At 39.1% G+C, this 24,176-nt stretch overlaps 1 protein-coding gene across 14 annotated transcripts in view; it reads right to left on the minus strand.

Annotated features, from left to right (window-relative positions):
* PBRM1 (polybromo 1) overlaps nucleotides 1-24,176 on the minus strand; it is a 52,779-nt gene that overhangs the window by 21,347 nt on the left and 7,256 nt on the right. For 10 of the 14 annotated variants that reach the window (XM_069865824.1, XM_069865827.1, XM_069865837.1 and 7 more), the window contains 17 exons: nucleotides 23,695-23,838; nucleotides 23,039-23,155; nucleotides 22,434-22,502; nucleotides 21,561-21,659; nucleotides 20,345-20,430; nucleotides 17,609-17,704; nucleotides 16,566-16,657; nucleotides 11,696-11,912; nucleotides 10,044-10,185; nucleotides 9,362-9,459; nucleotides 8,500-8,776; nucleotides 7,295-7,400; nucleotides 5,029-5,671; nucleotides 4,069-4,280; nucleotides 2,822-3,007; nucleotides 2,215-2,372; nucleotides 1,211-1,474 (listed from right to left, as the gene is read on the minus strand). In XM_069865824.1, coding sequence (XP_069721925.1) covers nucleotides 1,211-1,474; nucleotides 2,215-2,372; nucleotides 2,822-3,007; nucleotides 4,069-4,280; nucleotides 5,029-5,671; nucleotides 7,295-7,400; nucleotides 8,500-8,776; nucleotides 9,362-9,459; nucleotides 10,044-10,185; nucleotides 11,696-11,912; nucleotides 16,566-16,657; nucleotides 17,609-17,704; nucleotides 20,345-20,430; nucleotides 21,561-21,659; nucleotides 22,434-22,502; nucleotides 23,039-23,155; nucleotides 23,695-23,838 — 3,006 coding nt within the window. The remainder of the gene's footprint in view (nucleotides 1-1,210; nucleotides 1,475-2,214; nucleotides 2,373-2,821; nucleotides 3,008-4,068; nucleotides 4,281-5,028; nucleotides 5,672-7,294; nucleotides 7,401-8,499; nucleotides 8,777-9,361; nucleotides 9,460-10,043; nucleotides 10,186-11,695; nucleotides 11,913-16,565; nucleotides 16,658-17,608; nucleotides 17,705-20,344; nucleotides 20,431-21,560; nucleotides 21,660-22,433; nucleotides 22,503-23,038; nucleotides 23,156-23,694; nucleotides 23,839-24,176) is intronic. The other 4 variants (XM_069865830.1, XM_069865829.1, XM_069865838.1 and 1 more) reach the window with 1 other exon arrangement.

The following is a 24,176-nucleotide window of genomic DNA, read 5'->3' on the forward strand; positions in this document are numbered from 1 at the left end:
TTCTATGAAAAGACTTTTCTCTATCTTTACTTTACCAATAATAGGTAAACTCTAAACAAAGCTGTACATGGGAAAGTGTCACAAAGCTGTTATTTTGCCAGAACAGTAATTTACAGGTCCTTTTTTATTCTACTCCTTCCAAGCTAACCAGCCGAGCCAAGCCTTGTCGACTTATTTGGATGGTTTGTTTTAAAGCACAATAACACACTTAAAAGGCAAGAACTAAGTATATGGGCCAAGTTAATGTACATAGAAACGTAATGAGTCAACTCTCACGGACAGTAATGTGAACGCTCTACAAATGGCTTGCAAATTCATATTGTTGACCCTATACAATTTCTTAGTTTCTGGTCAAAGCTCATGTTGTGCCTCCTTTGACCTTTTAGTCTAAGATTTCAGAAAGCCAGTGCAATCACAGGCACCTCCCAAGGTGTGGAATGATGAGACCCCACAAGATTTCCTTCTATTGGTAGAAATAATTCCTTCTTTTGCCATGATGTGAATACAATAAGTGTCTGATTAAAGCTGACAGCGAGAGTGCTGGGTATTCTTTTCTGAGGTTCTGTAAAGTGGATTTATTTTATGACTATTTTTTACAACTCCAAATTTATTTTAGATAAACTGAATTAAATTTAATTGAATCGAATACATTTATTTATTTTTCTTATGACTACAAATAAATAAATCAAACCATTTTACCCAGTATGTTGGACAGAAATATTCTTAAGCATTTTGACAATAAATTGCTCATGTTATCAAGCATAATCAGGCCACAAACAACAGAATGTTACGTCTTGCTTACCGCTGCCTAGCTACTGACTCTTTTACTGAAATACTACATAATAAAGCATTTCAGCATTGCCAGGAACTAAAATTAGACTTGTAGTCCTACCAATTCTTTCGGCTTAAGGCAAGCTTTACAGTAAAAGTACAATTATCTTCTCTGAAGCAGTAAAAAAAACCCAGAACCTTAAGATGATCCCAAGAAAGCACTTATAGAATCTAGCAAATATGTACACAAATGCATTTTTTCCCTATTTGTGTTTTGTTTTATTTATTTACAAATGTGTATAGCAAATTACGACAGACACATTATTTTTATTTAGAGCTTATTGCATCTGAATGCTGTGAGACCAAAGTCATGAGGTCTTGCGTTTTGTCATTCTTGATCTATCAAAGATAATGGATGTTCCACTTGCACCTTACGTACCTTTTCAAGGTGGATACTTTCTCCCACCTTGCTGTCCTCTAACGTTTCGGCGTGTTTCTCCTCATCCACTTTGTCTGCGTTAGCAAATACGGAAGCAACACGGACCACAGGCAAGGGCACGTCTCGCGGGACAAACCTGACAGAGCTTACAGGCATCGTCCACAGTTTAATCTTCTTAAAAGATTTTGTCTTTGCAGAATACCGTGACTCACAGACATAGACATCCTCATCTCTGAAGTTTTCAGGACACAATTTAAAATATTCCTGCAGATTGAAGAAAAAACATGAACTATTTCAGCAACGCCCACACATTCCACCAAGACACACTGTGAACGTCCTCTTTTCCTGCTTCAGAAGCACTTTTAGACTAATAGAGCCTTTCTGTTGAGTTCTTTTTTTCCCAGATTGACATCCAAGTCATATTAAAAATGAAAAGCAAAAATCAGTAACTCCTACCCTTAGAGAAGCAGCTAAATTCAGTACAGGTTGTCATGTGAGAAGTTAGGTTTTATTCATTTACCACAACGGTACAATGACAAGTACAAGATCCACAGCCTAAAACCTCCTTCACAAGATTTCTGAGCTTCGACTGAGGAAGAAGGAGTTGGAGAAGGGGGGCAGAGTAAACTCCATGCTCATTGATCAGTGACAGAGATGAAAGACTTCACCCTCTACCCAAGCCATTCATGCCTCCCTCTCTACCAAAACAAAATCCACATCCTTTTAAGGGAACCTTTAAGAATTTTCCTGCAATTTCTCTACTACGTGCTCTGAAAAAAAATCAATTAGCTGATTATTTAATAAGCATATGATTCTACAAACCAATCAGCATCAGGAAACACCATCACTTGGATGAACTACGTATTGCATGAAGCAAAGGAAGAATGCAAACAGTACACAGGAGCAGGTCCTATTTTATTTATTAGTAGAATGTTCCTATGTTAGGACGCCTGTAGCAAAGAAAACATTATTTGCTTAACAAATTAGTTTTAATTGTCTCTCACCTTGACAAACATGACCACACACTTGCCTAAAATTTTGCTAACAGGAACTTTATTGTAATAATCACTTTTGAAAACTTCTTTCTCCAAGAATTTCCGTGTTGCAAGATGAAACGTTTCATTTGGTCGGTAAAACCAACAGCCATAGAGCCATTTCTCTCCTGTAAAAAAAAAAAAAAAAAAAAAAAAAAGGAGAAAGAAAAAGATGTAGAATGGCATATTCTCCAGCGTACAGCCAAGAAAAAACAACTACAGATCGCTTGACTAATCAAAGAGCCATGTAATCGTTTATACTGAGAGTAGCTTTGGTTCACATTTCCCAGCACAGAAAAAGCCCTTGTGTTCTTCTGTGCCTAAGTTACAAGGAGCCCATCCCGCAAAGAAAAGCCTAGTTTCTGGGATATTTATGATTTGAGGGTAGAGATGAACAACAAGAAGCGTGTGCTGATCGAATAATTTTATATTTGTAATAGTCTTTGGAACAAAGCAACAAGAAAAATACTCACCAGTCCAGACCTACCTCTGCAAATAAAATAACACCTACACAGAAAAAGCTCCAGTTGGGAGTTTTGAACAGTAATGAGAAGTTTCACCATACTGTTTTCCTTACCAGCTGAGTCTTCCCACAGCCTCTCAATACAGACTATGTGAGGCTGCAAGTTGGCTTCAGCAGGCTCCACGTAGACGTAGTCTCCTACATGGTACATGCTGTTCTTGAAGCTGCAATCCTGGCTGTAGGTCCGATGCAAGCTCGACAGCCCAGCTGATCCAGCAGAATCTTCACTTTTTTCAGCTTCTTATTTCAAGAAGAGAAAAGCAGATGTTAGTGATGCCACACTTCCATGCTAGCCAAGATTACCAACACAAATCCCCCTCACCATTTGCTGAGAGCAGAAGTGCCACATGATACCTGATGTGTCCCCTCTGTCACTGACTTCCAGAGCAAAGGAAGGGTTTAAGCATGTTTGGTGTTGCCAAAGTTTAAGTTTCTGTTCTTCAGATTAATTTTATTGAGACCTCCCAGTGAGCGAAGAGGATCTCACTGAGCGCAGAAGCCTTCTGAAAGGCATGTTTTGATTCCTTTGGAGTTTTTAGCTCTTAAAGGAAGACAGGAAGATGGCATCACAGCTATTGTTCCCTTTTAAGACTGAGCCTGGTTGGAGCAACCAGACTTCACTGCTGCTGACATAAGTGCTATGTGGGGAGATGAACCATGTTAGAGGGACAAAGAGCTAAAAGCTCTGCTCGCACCTGTGGAGAGGGGTAATTAGAAAGCTTTATTCATTCCCCTAGACGTGCTCCACAACCCAGGAACCGTGAAACACAAAAGGGCCTTCACAGAAGGTTTCTTGCCCTACAAAATAGTGCAAGGACATTCCTCTTTGCACTCAAGGCAGCCAAGTAAGAAACGCAAAAGAGTTACTTAAATACCTTTTTTTTAGCAGTGTTAAAAGCCTGATCAGACACCAGCATTAGCACATCAAGAAATCAGTATTTGGCAAAAGAAAATGACTAAAATATCAATTGGAACAGTCATTGTGAAGTTTATTATCAGCAGAAACCTATAGTAAAAGCCTTTTATAATATCCCTGAAATGAAAGTACTGGTACCCAATGCATTCTGATTAAAGAGTTTATGTAAGGTTAGTACCTACCTATGTATCTTTTTTTAAAGGTACCTGGCATGGCTCATAAGGATCAAAATAAATCTCTTATAACTTTAAAATACAAGACCCTTGGACAATCAGACCCTTCAAGTCCTTTCAGAGAGTGAAGCTGCAGCAACAGCAGAGCATACATCATAGGTATGAGCACGTGTTTCAATTAATACATTTTAAAATTAAAAGAAAGTAGCTACCTCTCTTCTCCTCCTCTCTTTTGAGCTTATCCTCCTCTATTTCTTTGGGCAGCTTTTCCTTCTTTTCCTTTTCTACATCATTGTGAAGGTGTTTGGTGGTATAGCTGAGAGCAGGTGACAGAAGAATCTCTCCGTTCTTACAAAGTTCATCTCGGATTTTAATAAAGAACTGCTGGAGTTCAACCGCATCCTCATAGATCTCCGAATCGGTCCTGTACAAAAATACAGCAGGACAGAAACACAGTTTGTGCAGAGTCAAATGGGATCCTAAACACACACTCACCAATCACCACACTTAATGATAAAACTGAAGCTTCACTCTAACAACAGATTTCAGTGCTTACTCCTAACCAGCAGCACCAGACACTAGCAGGTCATGCTGCACCAGCTACTCTGCTGTCAGGCTGTATTACAGTTCACCTAAACCAGTATTTTTGAATACACCGGTCTTGAAATATCAGAAAAATCAAAGGTAACTGGTTGCCACCGAAGTTCCTTGCCACTGAATTTCTGTAGACTTATGCAATAACATCATCAGAAATGACTTATTTTACAGCCCATTCAAAAGTACTTTATCCAATTCAAGTCTTCATAGTTTTTTGGACAACATTATCATAACTCCTACAACTGTAATTGCTCCAAAAGATTAATCCCCTAGTCAAGCAGTTCGCAAACAGCTCCTCCTCTTTGTTTTTCAGTTTCAAAGTGAGCATAGACCTAGTTTTCCTAAGTTGTGCCTTTGGAAGATGAACATCAAAATCATCTTGTGGCAGGAACCTATTTTCTTCCTTGTTTCAAACAAAAGCCTACATTCCCCTCAAGCCCTGACAGAGCTTTGGAGATTTAGTTTTGTAAACACAGATCAAGCAAACCCTAAAAAACCTTCAACCTTCATCTGCCTTAACACGCAAAACTCATGTGATAAAACAAGCGATACCTGAAAAGCATGGCTTTGCTCACCTGTTCATTCTCCTTGCCCTCTCCAGTACCTCAAACATATTCTCCTGGAACAAATCCAATCTTCTATAACGATTATTTTCAACATTTTTTCGGATAATATCAAAAGTCAGTGGAGGTTTATTTGGGAAGTTGGGATCAACAGCAGGAATCTCAGCTAAGGAGTCACTGTAGCATCTGCCCTCATCGTCCTGGTGGCTCATAACAGACACAAAAAGGTTGTGGATAAGTTCTTGAATCAGCAAAGTGACATTGGGCACATGAGAATCCTCATCTCCTTCTATCTCTCTCCGTGTTTCAAGCAAAACTTTATGCAGGACCAGAGCATCTTTATAAATCAAAGATTCTGGCTCGTTATATGTGCAGGCATTATTGAACATCATTACAAAGTCCTCGACCATGGAATCGATATCCTGGTATTTATTTGCCATCATATGACTTCGGATCTTTTCCATGTCAACGGGCTTTTTAATGGTTACGTAATAGTCGGGAAGTTCCGACCGGGATGGCAGCCTCAAGAAGATGGCGCTCAGTCGCCTGCCTCGTTTATCTGTGTAGTTCTTAACCGCTTCATACACCTCATTCAGCTTCTGCTGCATTGGAGTCATGTATTTCGATTTCTTCGGAGAAATGCCACTTTTCCTACCTAAGCAGACAAAAACAAGGGGGGAAAAAAAAAGAAAATGTCATTACAAAGAAGAGCTTGTGCACTTCTTTGCTCATGTCCTTTCCCTTATTGAAGAACCACTTTATGGTACGAGCAGAAGAGTCACAACATGAAGCCCGTTCCAAGTTGCAGCTTCCTTACTTTTCATAATTGCATGAATATTTTTTTAAAATGTTATTTTTGGCAAATTTGTTCAGCCTGGAGAAGAGAATGCTCTGGGGAGACCTTAGAGCAGATTCCAGTACTGAAAGGAGCTCCAGGAAAGCTGGGGAGGGGCTCTTGATCAGGGAGCATGGAGACAGGATGAGGGGGAATGGTTTGAAGCTGAAAGAGGGGAGATTGAGATAAGACCTTAGGAAGAAATGTTTTCCTATGAGGGTGGGGAGGCCCTGGCACAGATCCTCCAGAGCAGCAGTGGCTGCCCCATCCCTGGAGGTGTTCAAGGCCAGGTTGGATGGGGCTTGGAGCCCCTGATCCAGTGGGAGGTGTCCCTGCCCATGGCAGGGGATGGAACTGGATGGGCTTTAAGGTCCTTTCCAACCCAAACCATTCCATGGTTCTGTGATTCTTTGATATGTTCCTGTGTGGTCCACCCAGTCATGGTCTCTCCAGAGTTAAGCACGGAAAACATTTTCCTACCTAATGTTATTAACTCCTCTTAAATTCAATTTGGTCTTACCAGCTACACATGAATTTCTCTCTACAACTTTTAAAAATGAAGTAATCACAGGGGTTTTGCTATCAGTAAAATTAAGCATTCTAAATATTACCCGACTCCTTCATGACATGTTTGTGCCAAATTAGAGAGGATTATTACAGGTAAAATGTAAAATAAGGCCTCCCACGGGATTATCAGTCAGATTAGCTTTTTGATTAATTCAAGATCCCCATTCACATACTGCATAGTCTCTGCCTGTGAATTTTCTCCTACCTGTACCTTACCCAGCAGCCACAAATTTCTATTTCGAGAAGGCTGTGCACAGGTATTTTCTTTAAGCTTGTCTGTGCAATTTTAATGTTCTCAGTTTGCTCAGTTCTGAACACACATTAAGGGGATGTATAAGATTTGAGTAGTAGCAAATCTAGTTTTTAAGGGTAACAAGCCTTGGAACAGCCATCGTTGGAAATTCTGCTTCTGTGTTTTTCATGCCTTTCAATTATTTTGCAAGTACAGCTCACGTTTCTTTTATGATTATGCAGAAATCCCATTTGACCACGGAAAGAAAGAGCTTGACTCGGTTTGAGAAGCACCTTATTGTAAGCAACGTATAAAGGGTGCTAATGAAGTGATACTGAACACATAATGCATCTAACATTTGGACAGCATCACTGAACCCCAATCATTCCAACCATCCCTATGTTCTCTTCCTTCATTATAAATTACTTTTCTTGGAAAACGTTATACGCAACAACCAAATTCTTTTATATATACATACACATACACCACTGCTGTCATGATTTTGACAATATAACTCTACTGTGCACGTCGGTGTTAAGTTTTCAGATGCTGCCTTCTATTCTAGAAGGAAGATTTGTTAATCTGTACTGTTGGGTTTTCATAGGTGTTGAAATGAGACATAGCAATGTATGAGGTTGCCTTACTTAGCTTTAGTTTAGGGGATGCAACATCATCATCTTCAGCTAGGGGTCCCAGCTCTTTCCTTTTTTCTTTAAGGATCTTTTCCAGCATATGGGCATCATTGTATACCTATTAATCAGTAAAGTAATCAAAAACCAAAACAAAACAAGGTTTACTGTGTTTAGACTAGTTTAGAACTAGCCCCCAAGAAACATTAAATGTTAGTTTGAAAAAGCTGAACACAAGACCAAGTACTTGATTAAAAAGATGGGCTTATTTCTCAACTGTACACCTTTAATAGATTCACATGGGTAAGCAGAACCGACGAACACCGTTTATATCAGGGAGATACAAATCTTGAATAAATTATCCAACTAAGCTGCACTTCTGTTCTAGAGACTACAAAACAGCAAGGTGCAGTCATCTGAACAACTTCCTCACCAAACCCTTTGGCTGAGCAATGAAAGACGCCTTGAACCACTGTGAGTGCATCAAGGTGCGCAGGGCTAGAACAGTCCTCCCGGGTCTTCAAATCCAACCCTGGTGAACAGAACCTCACCATAAAGTCTTGTACGGTAGCTGATCAAATTCCTTGTCAGAAACAGCTGGAGGTTTTTTACTACCACTCTGTTCCACAACACCACACTTGCTGGCTGAGAAATATCATAATGTAGAAACACCCTCCAATATATTTGTAAGTGAAAAGCATATTCCTTTCTGACTCCTTTGGCTAGGCTAAACAAGTCAGGTCTTCTAGTCTGATCTCATGCTCTCCACTTCCACGAAAACCAAGCTGGTTTCTTCCAACTAAGATATGCCTTCTCAGAGGTCCTGAGCTCCATATCACATCCTGATGATCGTTCACTGTGCAAATACTATCATGTGATTAATTGAGGGTGAATAACGAGAATTTAGTAGCCAGCTTATTTTTTTAAGGCACACTAGGAAGCATCAGCTGACATTCTTTGTAGCGGAGGAACCAGTTCAGCTAACTGAAACCAAGTCTAACCTTAGCAGAGGAACATGTTGCATTTCATGTTTATACAACTACAGACAACGACAGAATCTAGCACAGCAGCAGAAAGAAAAAGGGACATTTCTATTTGAGTTCAATAAACAATTATCATAAATAACGGGAGTCATAGTCAAAGCCAAACCATCCTACCATAACTTATGCATCTGCAAAGAAGCAGAGAGGCAAAGTGTGACTGTAGGACCAAAACAGTACCTGGGAGCCTTCCTCATTATAATGCCTTGCATTTCGGAACATGAGCTTCATGTCTTCAATCATGGCTTCTTCCCCCACGTACTTATCACTGCGGATGTTGTGTTCTATCATTTTCAAGTCCATTGGCTCCAAGATAATTTTGTAATAATCTGGATAGTCCTTTTTGGATGGCTTCACCATAAAGAGATCACAGAGCCGCCTGCCTGTGCCTGGTTCTCGAGCTTCCAAAACTGTATTGTACAAGATCTTCATTCGTTGCTTTCTTATATTCTTTTTACTGTTAGGTTAAACACAAGAACAAAAAGGAAAAGAATAAATGCCAGAAGCTCTTTTCTCCACTTCCCACACTCATATCAAAATGGCATTATCCTCTGCCAGGAGAGACAATAACTGCTAACAACCTGTGAAGATTGTCCACACGCCAGGCTAAAAAAAACCAAAACAACAAAACGCTAATAAAAATCCTGAAATCCACTGACCAATCCTCTAATTCATAGTAAATACAACATCCACACAACTTACTGAAGCAATGTTAAGAACTGCCAAGAGGTCAAAAACTGAAAATCAAGTCACCAAATAGTTCTGAATTAATGAGAACAGATGCTTAACGAGGTTAACTTTCAGAACTACAAATCCTTACACAAATGCTAAAAAACATGGCTTAATATTCTCTTTAACAAACAAAAATCATAGAATGGTTTGGGTTGGAAGGGACCTTAAAGATCATCCAGTTCTATGGGCAGGGAGGTTGGAACTGGATGATCTTTAATGGGCAGGGACACCTCCCACTAGACCAGGCCAGTCAAGGCCTCATCCAAGATGTGGCAATGTCACTGTCTGCAAGAACCATAGAAGCACATACCTTTTCCTTTTTGAGCTTCCCGTATCTGATGTAGCGGAAGAAATCATACTGTCCCCATCCTCAATGTCGTCTCTCCTAGCAAGCTCCTTCTTCTTTGCCTAAAAAAAAGGAGAAATCCCTGAATCCAAACTCACTGCTGGGTATTTCCAGAACAATGGTGAACATCAGAACAGACCAAGTGTATGGGTTATGAGATTAAACCACCACTAAACTATTTCCAGCGATTACAAGTTGGTGGATGTAAAATAGCACTGTAATTCTTATTAACAACCAGAAAATTTTTCAAGACTCAATTACAAAACAATGCCATTACAGGCTGCAGCACTGAGCTGGAACACCTAATGAAATCTGAAGTGGTTTGGCACCCTCTAGTTACCTGTAAACCCTAGGAAAAAAAAAAAATCCCACATCATCAATTTCCTTACAACTTAATTGGGTTAAGATCCACAGTAAGGAATAAAAGTGACCAAGAGAATGCCCAGAAGGCAGCAAGTGTGCTGAAGAAAATTCTCCCTGGAATATTCTTCATTCCTATACTTCCCCTAAGCAAGAAAATACTCCTGCAAATACAGATCTAGTTAAAACTTCCGTATGTATTGTGTTGTATTTTGGAAAATATATTCATTAGGGAAATAAATTCATACATGACATTATATCTTTTTGATTGCTCTTCTCCACCCACCTGCATAACCTGTTGCATTTTCAGCACTCTTTTATAGATGGCAGAATTTGGAACGTTGTAGCGCTTCGCATTTTCAAACATCAAGTTCAGATCAGCCTCCAACTGATCTAGAGTTTCATATTCATGGTTCTTCAGCTTGGTTCTGCGAAAGTGAAAGGCCAATCAGACATGCCACAAGTTACACATCGCAAACCAGTTCTTTAACATCTTCATTTTCACGATAAATCGATATCCAAGAGCTCTAATTACAGGAACACGTTTTCTTTTTCTGGTGCTGCAGTAACACTTTCCAATCATAATTACATTAGGGAAACAAATATCTTCTTAAAGAACAATTTACTGATGCTGAAAGCTACTCTCTTGGAAGCTGTGCAGACTGAAGTCCTGGTTTCATACTCAAGATGAGACGTGGTATAGAGGAGCTCAAGTGTGCTGCCCATAGAAGCGTTCCTCACATGAAAACACTTAGAAAAGGACTACTAACAAAAAAGGCAGTTTTCACATGCTAAACAGATGAAATCGATGCTCTGTTTGCCAATAACTTCATGTGTTTTCTTCTGTTTCTTCACACAAGCAGTGAAAGTTCTAGCCAACTTTTTAAAACCTTCCAATATTTCATTAAACACAAGAGAAAACCTGCAGCAATACAACCATCCCAAATCCTGTCACAACCGCAAAACGCAGTCGCCCTCCTTCACTCCTCTCGTCCTGACCCACCTCCTGGTCGCACCCACTGGTTACACGCCACCTCCACGCCCTCAATGACCACGAGAAAAGCAAGTATCCTAAACATTACATGTGGAGAAAATTATTTGTCGTCTTTCTCATTTAAACCAAACCATTTTAGTTTTTGAAGAGTTTAAAGACCTCAGTATCTTGCCAACATGCAGGCATTATTTTTAGATGTTTTTCATGTTTCCAACTGAAGCAGCAGATAATCAGAAAGCTTTCCTGTCAGCTTCGCTCTTTCTGCCACTCCAAAAAAAGACGAGTTACCAATATAAATTTTCAATACATCAGTAAAAACTGCAAATAATAATAATAAAACCCCAAACACACACACACGGCCAAAAGCAAGAGTTTGGGTACCAATTAAATTGCCGTGAAGAAAAGGCAATTTAAGAAAAGTCAGCCTCCGTTTCCACCTTGTTAAATTCTAGCAACGATTATTAGCACACATTAAAGGATGTGACGGGTATTAAAAAAGTCAAAATCAGAAGTCCCCTGAAATCAGGACTATTTTGCCCTAACCCACTGGTGTACGACGCACACGCTCATAAACACTGAGGACGGGCACACTATTTCACGCTTTTGCACTGCCTGGTAACAAACACTACAGGCCACCCCACATCTTCCCCAGCTCATCGAACGCTCTCTAGTACTGAAAGCAAAATCCATAAAGTAAAATGCATGGAATTCATTCTTGTAGTTCCACAAAAATACTGCCAAGCCATTACAGGGCTTTATTCCAACACCTTCAACTTTTCACTGGCACAATTAACATCTCCGTCCCCACCTAAGAACAGAAGATACGCGCTTTGTATGCACCTCTCAAAAAATCTCGACAACTTGATCACAAGATAGGATTCTGGAAACAAAAGACACCCTCAAATAATTTCCCACCAAATGAAGTTTGCATTTTGCTTTCTTACCTGATCTGCTGCAATGAAATAGGTGATTTAATTTGCTGATAATAATCAGGATATTTTTTCTTGGAGGGCAAGTGGAAAAAGGGTTCAGATATGAGCTGGCCTTGATTATTTCGGCAACTTCTAACTGTATCATAAAGCTGGTAAAGAGGATTAGAAGTGTCCATGAATGAAGTAATGCTCTCGGCTTCAGATTCGCCTTCTTCATAACGAGCAGCAGCTACACAGAGAGAAAGGAGAAATGGGAAACTCAGCAGGACAACTCGGAGTGGGCTTTCAGTTGACTTTTCGAATGGGTAAAGATCAAAACCAGAAGAAAAGGCAGTCTGAGCGTGTTCAGCCACTCTCTGGCAGTCAGATTCATATCTCAGAAAAGGATATCACAAATCACAAAAAAATCTTATGAGCTTAAAGCTGACAAAAACCGCACTTCATCAAGGTATCGCAATCTCTCTTATCAGATCAGGCTTCAGTTCTGTCACTGCTAACACACCCCAGACACCTATGAGTGCTGAGAAACGTTCGTCCATTGAAACTGCATAACAGAACTATTCAGCCACTCACCCTATGTCCTTAATTAACCATCACACCATCAACACCAATATTTGTGCCAAACACATTTGTCTACTGCACCACTGCCACTCTGCTGTTGGACAAGAGCTCGCTGCTAGAATATGAATTGGCAAACCACATCTGGAATTTTCAGAGGTGACTCGCCAGCTAAGCAAAATGGCCAATTAAAAAGGAATTTTTTCACATATATCAAAAAAGATGACTTCAAAACATCTATAATCCTCCAGACCACGTTAAACACAGGTCAGTTTAAAACTTGTAAAGCTTAGCTGAAAAAACCTGATGCTACAGCCTGAAGGTGCATGTCTAATATATGCAGCAAAAGGAAGAAGAAAGGAATAATTTAGATTTATTATATAATTCGCATAAACATTTCAAAATAAAGTATTCACAAAGTTAATAGATAACTAGAAAAGTTCTCTATGAAGCACATATGCCTCAGGATTAGGGTGAATAAAAGAAATGTAATGAAGAACTAATATTTATGGTTGGACTCGATGATCCGGTGGGTCTCTTCCAACCTGGTTTTTCTGTGATTCTGTGATTTACCGCAGATAAAAGCAGGGGAAACACTACAGGAGCAATAGAAACACAACAGGAATGAAATAATGTTGGCAGCGGGAATACAGGACAGGAAGCAATAAATGTCCATCCCTTCCAGGTTTCCCAGTAACACAAGTGGTGTCATTTGTACCTCATAGACAGGCATAACATAAAATCTGTGTGGTTTTGCACATACTAAATTATTCACCCTCTTCCCCCGTCTTATGAGTCACAGTTTGAAGGAAAGCCTGGCAGATGACATGCTGAGTAATTCAGTTGCACAGAAATCAGCTCTCTACCACTCGCGCCAAGCTTCCAGCTGGCATTTTCATTATTGTTCACTGGAGGCTGGCAACGTTTCACGCTTTCTATCCAAGTTCAGTAAAGACATATTGAAGCGATGACAAAGCCAAGGGATGTTCTGACTGCATAACAACATAGTACTCGCATTTTTCCTCTGCAGTCTGGCATTGCAGATCTATGTGAGCGTAGGACATATGAGATCTACCAGACAAGTTAGATGCCAGCTAAAACACAAGCAGGCTTCAGTAGATGTGCAAACATGTTACAAAGACACTCAAAATTATCATAATCATGTATCTGTACGCCAGTCAGCATCACTTAGTGGCCCAGCATCCGCTACACGGTAGCCTTCAAAGCAGGGGCTGCAATAACTCAGGCAGAAACAAAAGACTGGAGGTAGCATTATGTTTTTCTGTACCTAACAAATCAACCTGAACACAGAGATAAACGCTAACAGCTATGAGAATGCTATCAGATAAAGCAGTTTCCAAAATAGATCACGCAGCAGAATCCTGTCTTTGGACTCGATGATTCGGTGGGTCTCTTCCAACCTGGTTATTCTATGATTCTATGATTTACTTAAACAGCTCGGTTCCGAGTGTTCTATCAAACAGAAAAAGCAGAACAACTTGTTTTTATGAAAGAGAAAAAATAAGAAACTAGTCAAGTATATCAGTGTCCCCTGACATGTGGCAGCCAGCAACAAAGCCATTCCATATCCTAAATAAGAAACTTCCTTTGTATTAAAAGTAGACACAAAGCACTCCTTAAAGTAAAAATCCAAGTAAATTAAACAGAGATTAAAAGGAAGTGTTCACATAATATTGTGATGTGGCTATAAACATTAAAACGCCTAAGTTCTTTAAAAGCAACGTGTCAAATATTATATATCCTTACACATTCAGAAAACAATAGTGTTCTCCTAACAGGAAAGCTGTTATCTTAAGAACCCAAGAAGAATGTATTATGCAGATCAGAATACAGAAAAATCCACGTTTTCTATGGAACAAAATCGAATACAAGTCTATAGGGTTCTTTAAAAAATGCAGCAGCACCAGGTCCCACATCCCCACCAAGCACTCGTTGGCAGTGTAACAGATTCATGCAGCAGTTACCACAAGTACAGTTAGCAGATGCAGGGGGAAAAAAAAAAAAACACAAGTGCAGTAAACTGTAACCACAAAATACGTGGCATTCAGCAGTCCCAAACGAAATGCATTCCCTGCTGTTCATTCCATGCCACAGTGAGCATTTCCTAATGAAGGGACAGCTTCATAATGGAATATTTAATTGACTTCAGTGCAAAAGGAGGAAGCCACCTGATTTACAACTGGAACTGAGCTTAATTATCAGATATAAATACAATTACCATATATACACGTACTCTTCTTACTCAGTGCTAAGGCAGAAATTGAGGACAGTATTTGAATGTAGTCTTTACAAAGTGATTTGCTTTAAACAGTCTCCTTTGTGGTCCCAAAGCACCTAGACAACAACAAATGCTCAGAGTCTGAAGTCGGATGCAAAAGCAGCACTCGGTCTCAAAACATTTATAAATGAAATAATAATGAATAAAATAGCTCTGTAAGTAAGACCTAATGACCATCTATGCCTGCCTTTCCAAGTTTATAACGACGAGCAAGGGAGCTGCAGAAGCTGCTCATATCCCAGTGCATTTGAGCTGGAAATGTACAAGCTCCATCACACCATGACACCCTCTGAAACTGTGAGGATAAACTCCAAGTTGAAACAGATGTTGTTCGTTCCTTAGGCAATTGCTACAATCCAAGAAGCTCACAAAGATTTAGTTCTCTATATCGAGATGGAGAAAGCTCTCTTAATGTTAAGTCACACAGTCTAGTTCTCATTTATTTTAATGAGTGTTAGAGGAAGGAAAAAAGATGAGCTACCAGGGCAACTAATGAAAACACAGGGTTTGAATGAAAAACCCTTTCATGCAGTGACTGAAAGCATAAGGATATCCAAGTAGGACGCTAGAGGGACAGAAAATCTTTAGGGTGACAGAGGTCTGCCAAAAAAATGGCACTGCCTCTTATCATAGAATCATAGAATTGCTTAGTTGGAAAAGACCTTTGAGATCAAGTCCAACTGTACCTGTCCACTACTGAACTGTATCCCTGAGCAGCTCACCTGTCCGTCTTTTAAAGACGTGGGTGAAAGCAACAAAGACAGGAGGGCTTCAACAGCAGCAAGGCAAAAGCCTCAAGATGCCCACAGAAGGCCCCATGAAAATGACAGTGATGTCCATAGTTACCTCAAAGTGGTTAAGAACCTTCAAGATTTTAAATCACAAAGCTGTAAAAAGCTGTGTGCTTTTACAGAACAACAATTTGCAAAAATAGCAGCTAATGGTCACGCTGAACCAAGCTAATAAATACTGCTCACGCCTCCTGGAACACAGCTGCTCTGAAGCCTTAGCTGAACCTTGAGCAAACCAGGAATAAAAATTATTTTGCTTACAGTGAGATCTAAAATGAGCCAAAAAATTCCACAGCGTATCCAGCCACCAGGAAACACTGGCGAGTATGGTTCATTTACCAGGTGTGAAACAAATGCCCCGAAAATATTTACTGAAAAGACGCATCATTTCACATCAATACAGAAATAGTGCAAAGAAAAAAATAAAACAACAGATCACATACAGAAACATTTCAAAACCCTGCTCTGAGATGGACACAAGGAAGTTACTGAGAATGTGGCTATCGAAACAAGCTAACTTAAAGAAAACTTATACCAATTTATGACCAATACTGAAATACCAGATATAATTACAGCATATACACTTAAAGTATAACACTAAAGCATACTGTCTGTGACCCTAAGGATGCTGTAGGAAGAGACACCTCTTTATCTGCTTGTGTTTTAACATAAACCTTCATGCAGGATCTCACGGCTGAGTTAAACCAGATATTTCTAAATTAAGCCTTAACATTTATCTATCCTCATATATATAGATATATATATCTGAGGATATAACTATAAAGCTCAACAGATTCTTAGAAGATCCAAGAGCACAAGAGAGAACAAGCCAGCGTGACCGAGTGTAAGAGAGATTTCTCTTACAGCAATGTAAAACTTTTACTGCAAGTAGCACCCAGTGTCTTCTCTTCTGTTTCATATTAGAAGGAATATAAACAAGCAGCAGTTTCCCAAAGCTTGGGTGAGTATACTTGGAAACCTACACATGAAATTCAAAAAACACACGAGCAAGTTCAGCCTCCCCTGTCCTGATCACCTGTACACTTCTAAATTCATACTTAGAGGGAACGGATTGCATTTAACAGGATTATAAACTGAGTCTGGAAACACTGCAAAATGTTTTTGCAATAGAGAAAGATATTTGAGTACATCAAGAGCTCTACGGTTTTGTTTAATCCAAAAATCTGAACTACAGAAAATAAAATCAACCAATCAACTGCATTCCAGTTCCTACCAGCCAAAGCCGCATCCTCCTCACTTTCTGATCCATATTGCAAAGCCATGGTTATTGCTGATAAACGATCCCCTTGGGCTGATCTTTTGTTACTATAAAAAAGAAAAAAAAGTATTCAGAATTAACAAAAAAAGGAGGGGTTCACAAGTTGACTATTAACAGCCATCCAGGGTGTATAAGTGAACAAGTAAAGCTCATGACAGTTGCCTATATCACCAAGAGTACAGACACAATTAATAAAAAAGTGCAGTGCTTTACAATAGAAAATGTTAACGACCCATGAGTTTGCCTATTTTAAGAGGCGGTGCATCAACCCGAAACACTGGACGCACAACCACAGCTAGAGCTCAAGCTATCCATTTTCTGTCCTGTTCGGAATATCTGAGTATTTGAATTATTGAGGAGAACGGGGATGATAAGAGTCCCTCCCAATTAATAACTCCATTATTTGATCTTGTTTTATAGGGATTTATCTCCATGAAGGAATTCAGCACACTGTAAGCTATCTATGCCATCTTCTCCCATTCTACCAGGCATTTTCAGCACACAGATGCCTGTACGCGAGGCAGCTTCCTCTGCTTTCTAGGTAGAGTAAAGCTGTATCCATGCTGGCTATGGTCTCACAAAGACCTTTATGGTCCCTTCCAACCCAAACCACTCTATGATTCCATCATCTCTTAATTATTTAGTCCTAGTTAATATTTCTTTTTAGTCAGCACATACAATTTTTCTAGGTTTACAACACATTTCTATGTTATTTTTCACCTGCTTTATTTTGTAATGAAGCTTAACATTTTGTTCCTCAGAACATTTCTACAGAAATAATTGCACACAGAGCATTTAATTACATGTGTTTTGAAATGTTAAATATAAAATCAAACATGGAAGAGTAATTACAGCAAAGTGACTTATTAAATCATACTCAAAAGACATTTGACTGAACTACATTTGAATCTCAAAAGTCTTTGAGTCAATATTGAAGAGCATTCTCAAATAAAAGAAGAAAACACCCAGCTTCTCCTCCAAGTCCACAATTTACTTACCGATAATATTTGTTAGAATTCCTCTCATCACCAACACTGCCTTTACCCTGTGAGGAAGGACCTGTCAGCTTGGAAGCAGTCAAATTTGATGGAGTCCTTAAGGCAGAGGAGACAAGCCAAGGCAAGGGGAAAAAAAGAGGCCCACCTTAGACCCGAGAAAAGATGCAGCAAGGACAAAGCTTTTACAGAATTACTTTAACAGATCAGCCAAAAGCTTCAGAGATAGAAATAAAGTCTTTAAAACTAAAAGTAACACTACGATACATTTAGTGCCCCAGCATTACATCAGTTTGGTTTATAAAGCCAGAGGAAGGTAACATTTAGATTAAGGATTAACAACTACACACAGAGCTCAGCCTACAACAGCGTGAAAGCAGCCAACACAATGTCCCTTAGCTTCCAGAGAAAGCTGATCATACAGATCCGATTGTGTGTTATCAATACTTGACAGTGCATAGTGCCAAGCAACTTTATTTTGTCAGTTTATTTAAGGGAGGACAGCTAAATGCACCAGCAGAGAGCGATGTGGTAGGACAAGGGATGAGATGAACTCTGTGACAGAAAAACGTGATTTCTGACACCAAGGCAACGTGTCTGTAGAACTTAGGTTAGTAGTGTTATGATGAATTTGAGCCTGACCCACCAATGACAAAGAAAAACATGTAAATTCAGAAGAAAAACACAGTAGGTTAACTCTAAATGAACTCATGGGGGTATTTGACCCAAATCAGCAGTAGTAAAGTGGTTGAGTCACCACCTCGGAGGGATTTAAAAGATGGGTAGGTGCTCAGGGAGATGGTTTAGTAATGAACAGGTACGGCTGGACCAAAGGTCTCTTCCAACCAAAGGATTCTGTGCTTCTAAAGGAGCCCCCTCTTTGAGACAAGTTAGCAGTTAGTAATATAAATAACAAGCAATGACTCTGTGATGCAGACGCAGCAGAAAGAAACAAAACAAAAAGAATAATGGTTGAATAAAAAGCAACCAGTGACATGCAGAACAGCAGGTGAAAGGTTCGGGTTTCATGACGCTTCTCTCATGTCAAATATTTTGCATTCAGCCCAATATTATTGTCGCCTGCTACAGGCTTTACAATTTTTTGTCAAGTTAGAGAAACAAAGAAGGGAGCTGTCAGTGGCTCCAACATTCAGATTACTGCAGGATTTGCAGGTCTGTTGCAAACAGTGCAGAAGAGAACATCTACACAAGGTAGCTGAGAAGTAGAAATGGGTTGGCAGTGCAAGAGAGGAATTCAACTAACAAATATCAGTGCGATTTATCTGTCATCCCTTCTTAAGCAAACAGCTTCATTTTGAAGAAAAACAGTTTTAAGCCTCAAAATTAAACATGACACACACTTGTTACATCCTGAGCGTCATCCATGGCCAACAGAGTGAGAAACATAAAATAGAATCACGATTTAAATAGAAAACACTTGTATGTAATTCTAGTTTGCAAAGCAAACAAAAATGTACATTCAGTGACTGCAGAATCTGGCACTATAAAAACTTTTAATAAGGAAAATTATTAAAATATGTATCAAGAATTACTCCCTAAGAGTATTTCTGGTTTTGTGTTTTCATATGCTCCAACAATGACTCACCCAAACATGGGAAACAGGCTAATTCTGAGCAAATGAACCAGAAAAACCACTGTATATGCTGAATGTCTCAAAGCACCAAACAGTAAACATCAGCCAGGCAACTTCCATTTCTTTCACACATAATAACCCCAGGCAATAGCTTCAGTATCGACATCATCTACATGTTTTTCAGAGAACAAACAAAACTTAAGCTGCCTTTTAGCAAAGCCAGAGAGTGTGAGCATTTTCAGTTGTATCACATCTTTGCAGACAGATGCTATTTTCCAGCATCAAATACCAGTGAACAGCTCAAAAACACAAAGAAAGAGTCCACCTCGTAAAGAATTTGGAGGACTTGCAAGACGTTGCTTTATTTCGTTATATATGAGACACCTCTCATACTGGCCAATAATATCTAAAACTACTTGAGTGTTACTTATCAGTAAAAAGTTCATCCAAGAATAAATCTAATTGTATTTCAAATCCAGATTGACTGCATTGCTTCTCTGCACACCCTGGACTTTCACAGGAAGCAAATGCCATTTCCTAAATAAAATCATTCCATGAAACAAACAGAGCAATCAACAGTGTTTTACACCTGCTCCTTCAACACCAAGTCCATGCTTCACTGACCAGCGAGTCCAGATCTTGTGTCCTGTGCCTCTTTCCATGGACAGAAATTGGTTTTCAAACAAGAGTTTACATAATATCGACTTCCTTCTAAATATCTGCTGCCTGACGTCTTGTTCCTGCGTTTCTGCTCCTACCTAATTAACTGAGAGCCCTTATGTTCCACCTTCTAACAAGGTCCAAAAAGATTCAGCATTTTCCATAAAGCAAAGCACAACACACCTTGTTCCTCACTGTTCCATTTCCATTATTAATTTATAACCACATATGGTGGAAGTTGCTCATAGCTTAAGTCAAGAATCCACTGCCGTTGTTATCACAATCAAGTACGTCACAGAACTATTTCACCACACAAAGTACTTAAAAGTTTCCTTCCAAAAATTATTTTACAATGTATAACTTTTAAAACAACAATAAATTACATATTCAAGCAAATATTTCCCACTATATTCCCTACAGAGAAATTAAGGGAAGGCCTATGGAGATTTTTAAAAGAGATCATAAAAGAACTCTGTTTGCAGTACCTCATCCGGAGACTTGACTTGGCCAACTCGCTGTGTTCAATTTCAGCCTTTTTCATATTAAAGATTTTCTTAATCGCATTTGCATCCTGTCAAGTTAAAGAATTTTTTTGTTTAATGGTGTAAGTGAAGAATGTTATAGTCAGGTATCTGAAAATCTAAACCAAAAATGAAGGGGCTTTTACATTTAGAGATTCAATATTTTTGCATCAAAAATGAAGCATAGAACAAAATTGGCCTGATATACATACACGGTGGGAGGTAAAATCTGCACAGAACAGTTTTGAGCTCATTTTTTGTCATAGGCTTTAAAAAAAAAAAAAACTCTACAATTTGCAAATACACACAAATACCACTTTGAACTAAACAGGCAAATGAGTTTCTGTGTCTTTGCAATCAAAAAGTTACCACCATTATGGAGCTGTACAACACTTGCTGTCTCTCATTCTTCACCTGTGGACTCAATATTCAGAGTTACGCTTCACAAAATGGAGATTACAAGTTTTGAGTGAGGTTCCAAGGGTGAGCCATGTCCCTAGGAACCAAAACTACTACAATTCAAATGGAAGCGCAACTAGAAAAGTCCAAGCACCACTTACGCGGTAACGCTACACACATACAATGTCTCTCTCACTACAAAGCCCTTAAAAACAGAGCATACAAAGGAATAATTTAGCACTGGAATTCTCTTACTTTCAGAGTACACGGAAACAGCGGCATGACACCTAGTTCTCTAGCATTTTAGGTACTAAGTATGATAAAAACAGGAGCAATTTGGTCACAAAAATACGACTAAAAGGAAGAGGATCTTTAAAAACAACATAAACGAAGCATGACTTTAGTTTTCATCACAAGCTTGCAATCTGAACAGTTCCTGCAGTCTGGAAAGAGATAACAGCTGAGTAACTACAGCTGAACCTGCAATTGCAGCCATTTCAATCACAAGCACAGAGATCCTCCCTTCCTCCAAAGAAGTCATGGAACTTGTATCCTGAGATAAATTTAATTGGAAAAAAAAAATCACATACCTCAGAGAAAAAAAAAAAAAAGCCACAACATGCACCCCAATTCTACTAAAAACAATACAGACAAGAAAAAGGTACTAACAGCTGTTTTTTAACAAATGTAAACAGTCTGAGACCCATTCAAAGATCAGTCGGCACAGAACCTAGCAGACAAAACCTGAACTCAAATCAAAGTATGAGCAACTCAAACCAACCTTGAATACTTGGGATCCAGGCTCATTGTAGGTTTTGGCATTCTTTGCCAGAAGATCGATATCCTTGGCCATCGCGTGAATGCTTTTGTATGTTCCATTCTAGACAACAAAAAACAGAACTGGGTTCAGTGGCAACCTTTGGATAGCATGAGAGCTAAGTCAGTAGGGAAAAGCAAAGGGAATTCATATAGAACAAAGGGAACGTTATAGAAAAACAAGAATATATTTATAACGAGAATGGACATGTATCCGGAAAAAGCCACCAAAAAACAAAGTAATAAACATAAGTGCTAACTCCTTACAGAGCTTACAAATGCTAAGTAAAAGATTAAAAAAATACATTAGATTATCTTTGTTTTTAAGGGTTCTGACAAAATGTTATTTTACCTTTATCCGCTACTTCAATTACTCTATGTGCTGTCCCTCACTATTATACAAAATGCTAGAATAACAGAACAATATTTCAAATTACTGGAGAAGGAAGATGAAAAATGCATCAGTACAAAACATCTATTTATAGCATTGGAACAAAAGTAGGTGATGATAAAGCACAATTGAGCTTCAATACCTTGATGTTTTACATTAGCTGTACTTGCCAAGGAACTACTTTAAACCATTAAACATCAAGGAACCCAAGACATCCAGGCTCAATGCCAGCAGAGCACAGTTTACAATGTTGGATCTTCAATACAGCTACTCCTGCAGTGCTAACCCAGGACAGAACATTAAATCAGCAAAGTGTGCAGATTTTTAAGCAGCAGAGGAAAAACACATCGCCTTTCCTACCGCCATAAACTTTGGCTTCTAACAATTTCAGAACTCCTACTGTTAAACAAGTCTATACTGTGACACATTAATACGCTCGTACTGTACCTGTATCCTTTGGGCAATAGTTTTAAGATCTATGGGCTCCTTTATTATTGCGTAATAATCTGGATATTGCTGGAAAACAAAGATTATTTATATATTACTATCAACAGTCACAAAGTTAACGTTCTAATAGCTTATAGAATGAGCTACGAGATGAACTGCAGGTAAGAAGAGTGTAAGCTTCATAAACACGGCGCTAAGCTTCAAATGGGGCATGTCAGACCCTAAGACAGACACAAGGGTTCATCAATAAAATGGCACAAAGAACAGTTCTATCTGAAAGCCAAACACATGGTGATGGTCTACAGGATACTTATTTTGCTGGTTAAACTTTTTACACTTGAAACAGAACAGTAAAATCAGACATATTTAAAACACCTTGTCCTAAAAATCCCAATTACCTAAAAATGCAGAACAGGGCAAACCCCAGTCAGCAATGAAGGGCTAGGAAAGAGAGGGTAGGAGCAAAGAAGGGAGTGAAGCTCTAAAAACAGCTGGACTTTGCCACTGTAACAAAGCACTGCATCCCAAGCGTGCCCCTGGAGGCATATGACACAAGTGATCAGGTTTCCAACTCCGAACACAACTGACATTACTAAAATACTCACCACTTTAGAAGGAAGTTTCTGGAACAGTTCACTTATGAGGCGTCCCGATGGGTTTGTGGCAACAGCTACAGCTTCAAGAAGCTGTTCAAGAATTTCTTTCAGGTAAGCTGGAGATGACTAATACAAGAAAAGAAACACAAGAAGTTTCAAGAGCAGCTGCAGTGGAGTGCTTCAAGTTGCACTGAAGTATACAGATTCACTTTTCAAAGACAGAAAAAAAATCAGCCACAAAACACGGACGCAACTTTTGAAAACAAAATTGTTTGTGCATGTGGGTAAAGTACATGAGAAAACATTAATTTAATACATTACACAATGTTAGAATAGACTTGGTTGCCAACACTAATGAAAACATGCATCTCAACAACACAAAAAACAGGCAGGCCTGATCTTATCATATCTGGCTTAAAAAACACCCCAGGAACAGCTGCACTGAGTGGGGGACACATTGGAAAATGATGTCATTAGACATGAAGTTTGTTTGCATCAAACATGTGGGCTCGATATCAAGCACATGTCGTGTGTGAAACACACACCTGATGCTGTGAAATTATTAACTAAAATGAAAAGATTTAATGCTTTTTCACCTCTGGAGGCCAGTCTCCCTCTCAGAGCCAGCTGACACACACAGCCACAGCCCTTACGCCCACACTTACTAATTCAGAATTTGCCCCTTGATTGTCATGTCCTTCCTCATCTTCGTCTTCCTCCTCAGCATCACCTTTTTGAACAAATTCATTTTTTGTGCGCAAATACAACTCCCATAACTTGCAGGCAGCTTTATATTCAGGAGAATCAGGCTGCAAAAACAAATCAAACATTCTACTCAAAATTCAGATTGTTCGTTATCTGGAGGAAATTGGTAAGTTAATAGTCGAAAGGCATTAAAACCCATTAAATAAAAAATAGAAAACCTGGGAAATTCCCATTTTAGTCGTTCTTCAACAGAGATGTTAAGAAGCACAAGAAGCACCAGAAAACAACTTCTATCCCTCTGAAGAATCTAAGTCTTTAGTAACAAAATTCCTTGGGCTGAGGCTTGGACAAGCCTAATATCCATCTGGAGAAACCATTAAGTTTTGTTGCAGCCTAACACTACTGATATTTCAAAGAGACTAAACATCCATGCCAGAAATAT

The sequence above is a fragment of the Phaenicophaeus curvirostris genome, chromosome 11 (genome assembly GCF_032191515.1).
Source record: "Phaenicophaeus curvirostris isolate KB17595 chromosome 11, BPBGC_Pcur_1.0, whole genome shotgun sequence".
NCBI classification, from domain to species: Eukaryota; Metazoa; Chordata; class Aves; order Cuculiformes; family Cuculidae; genus Phaenicophaeus; species Phaenicophaeus curvirostris.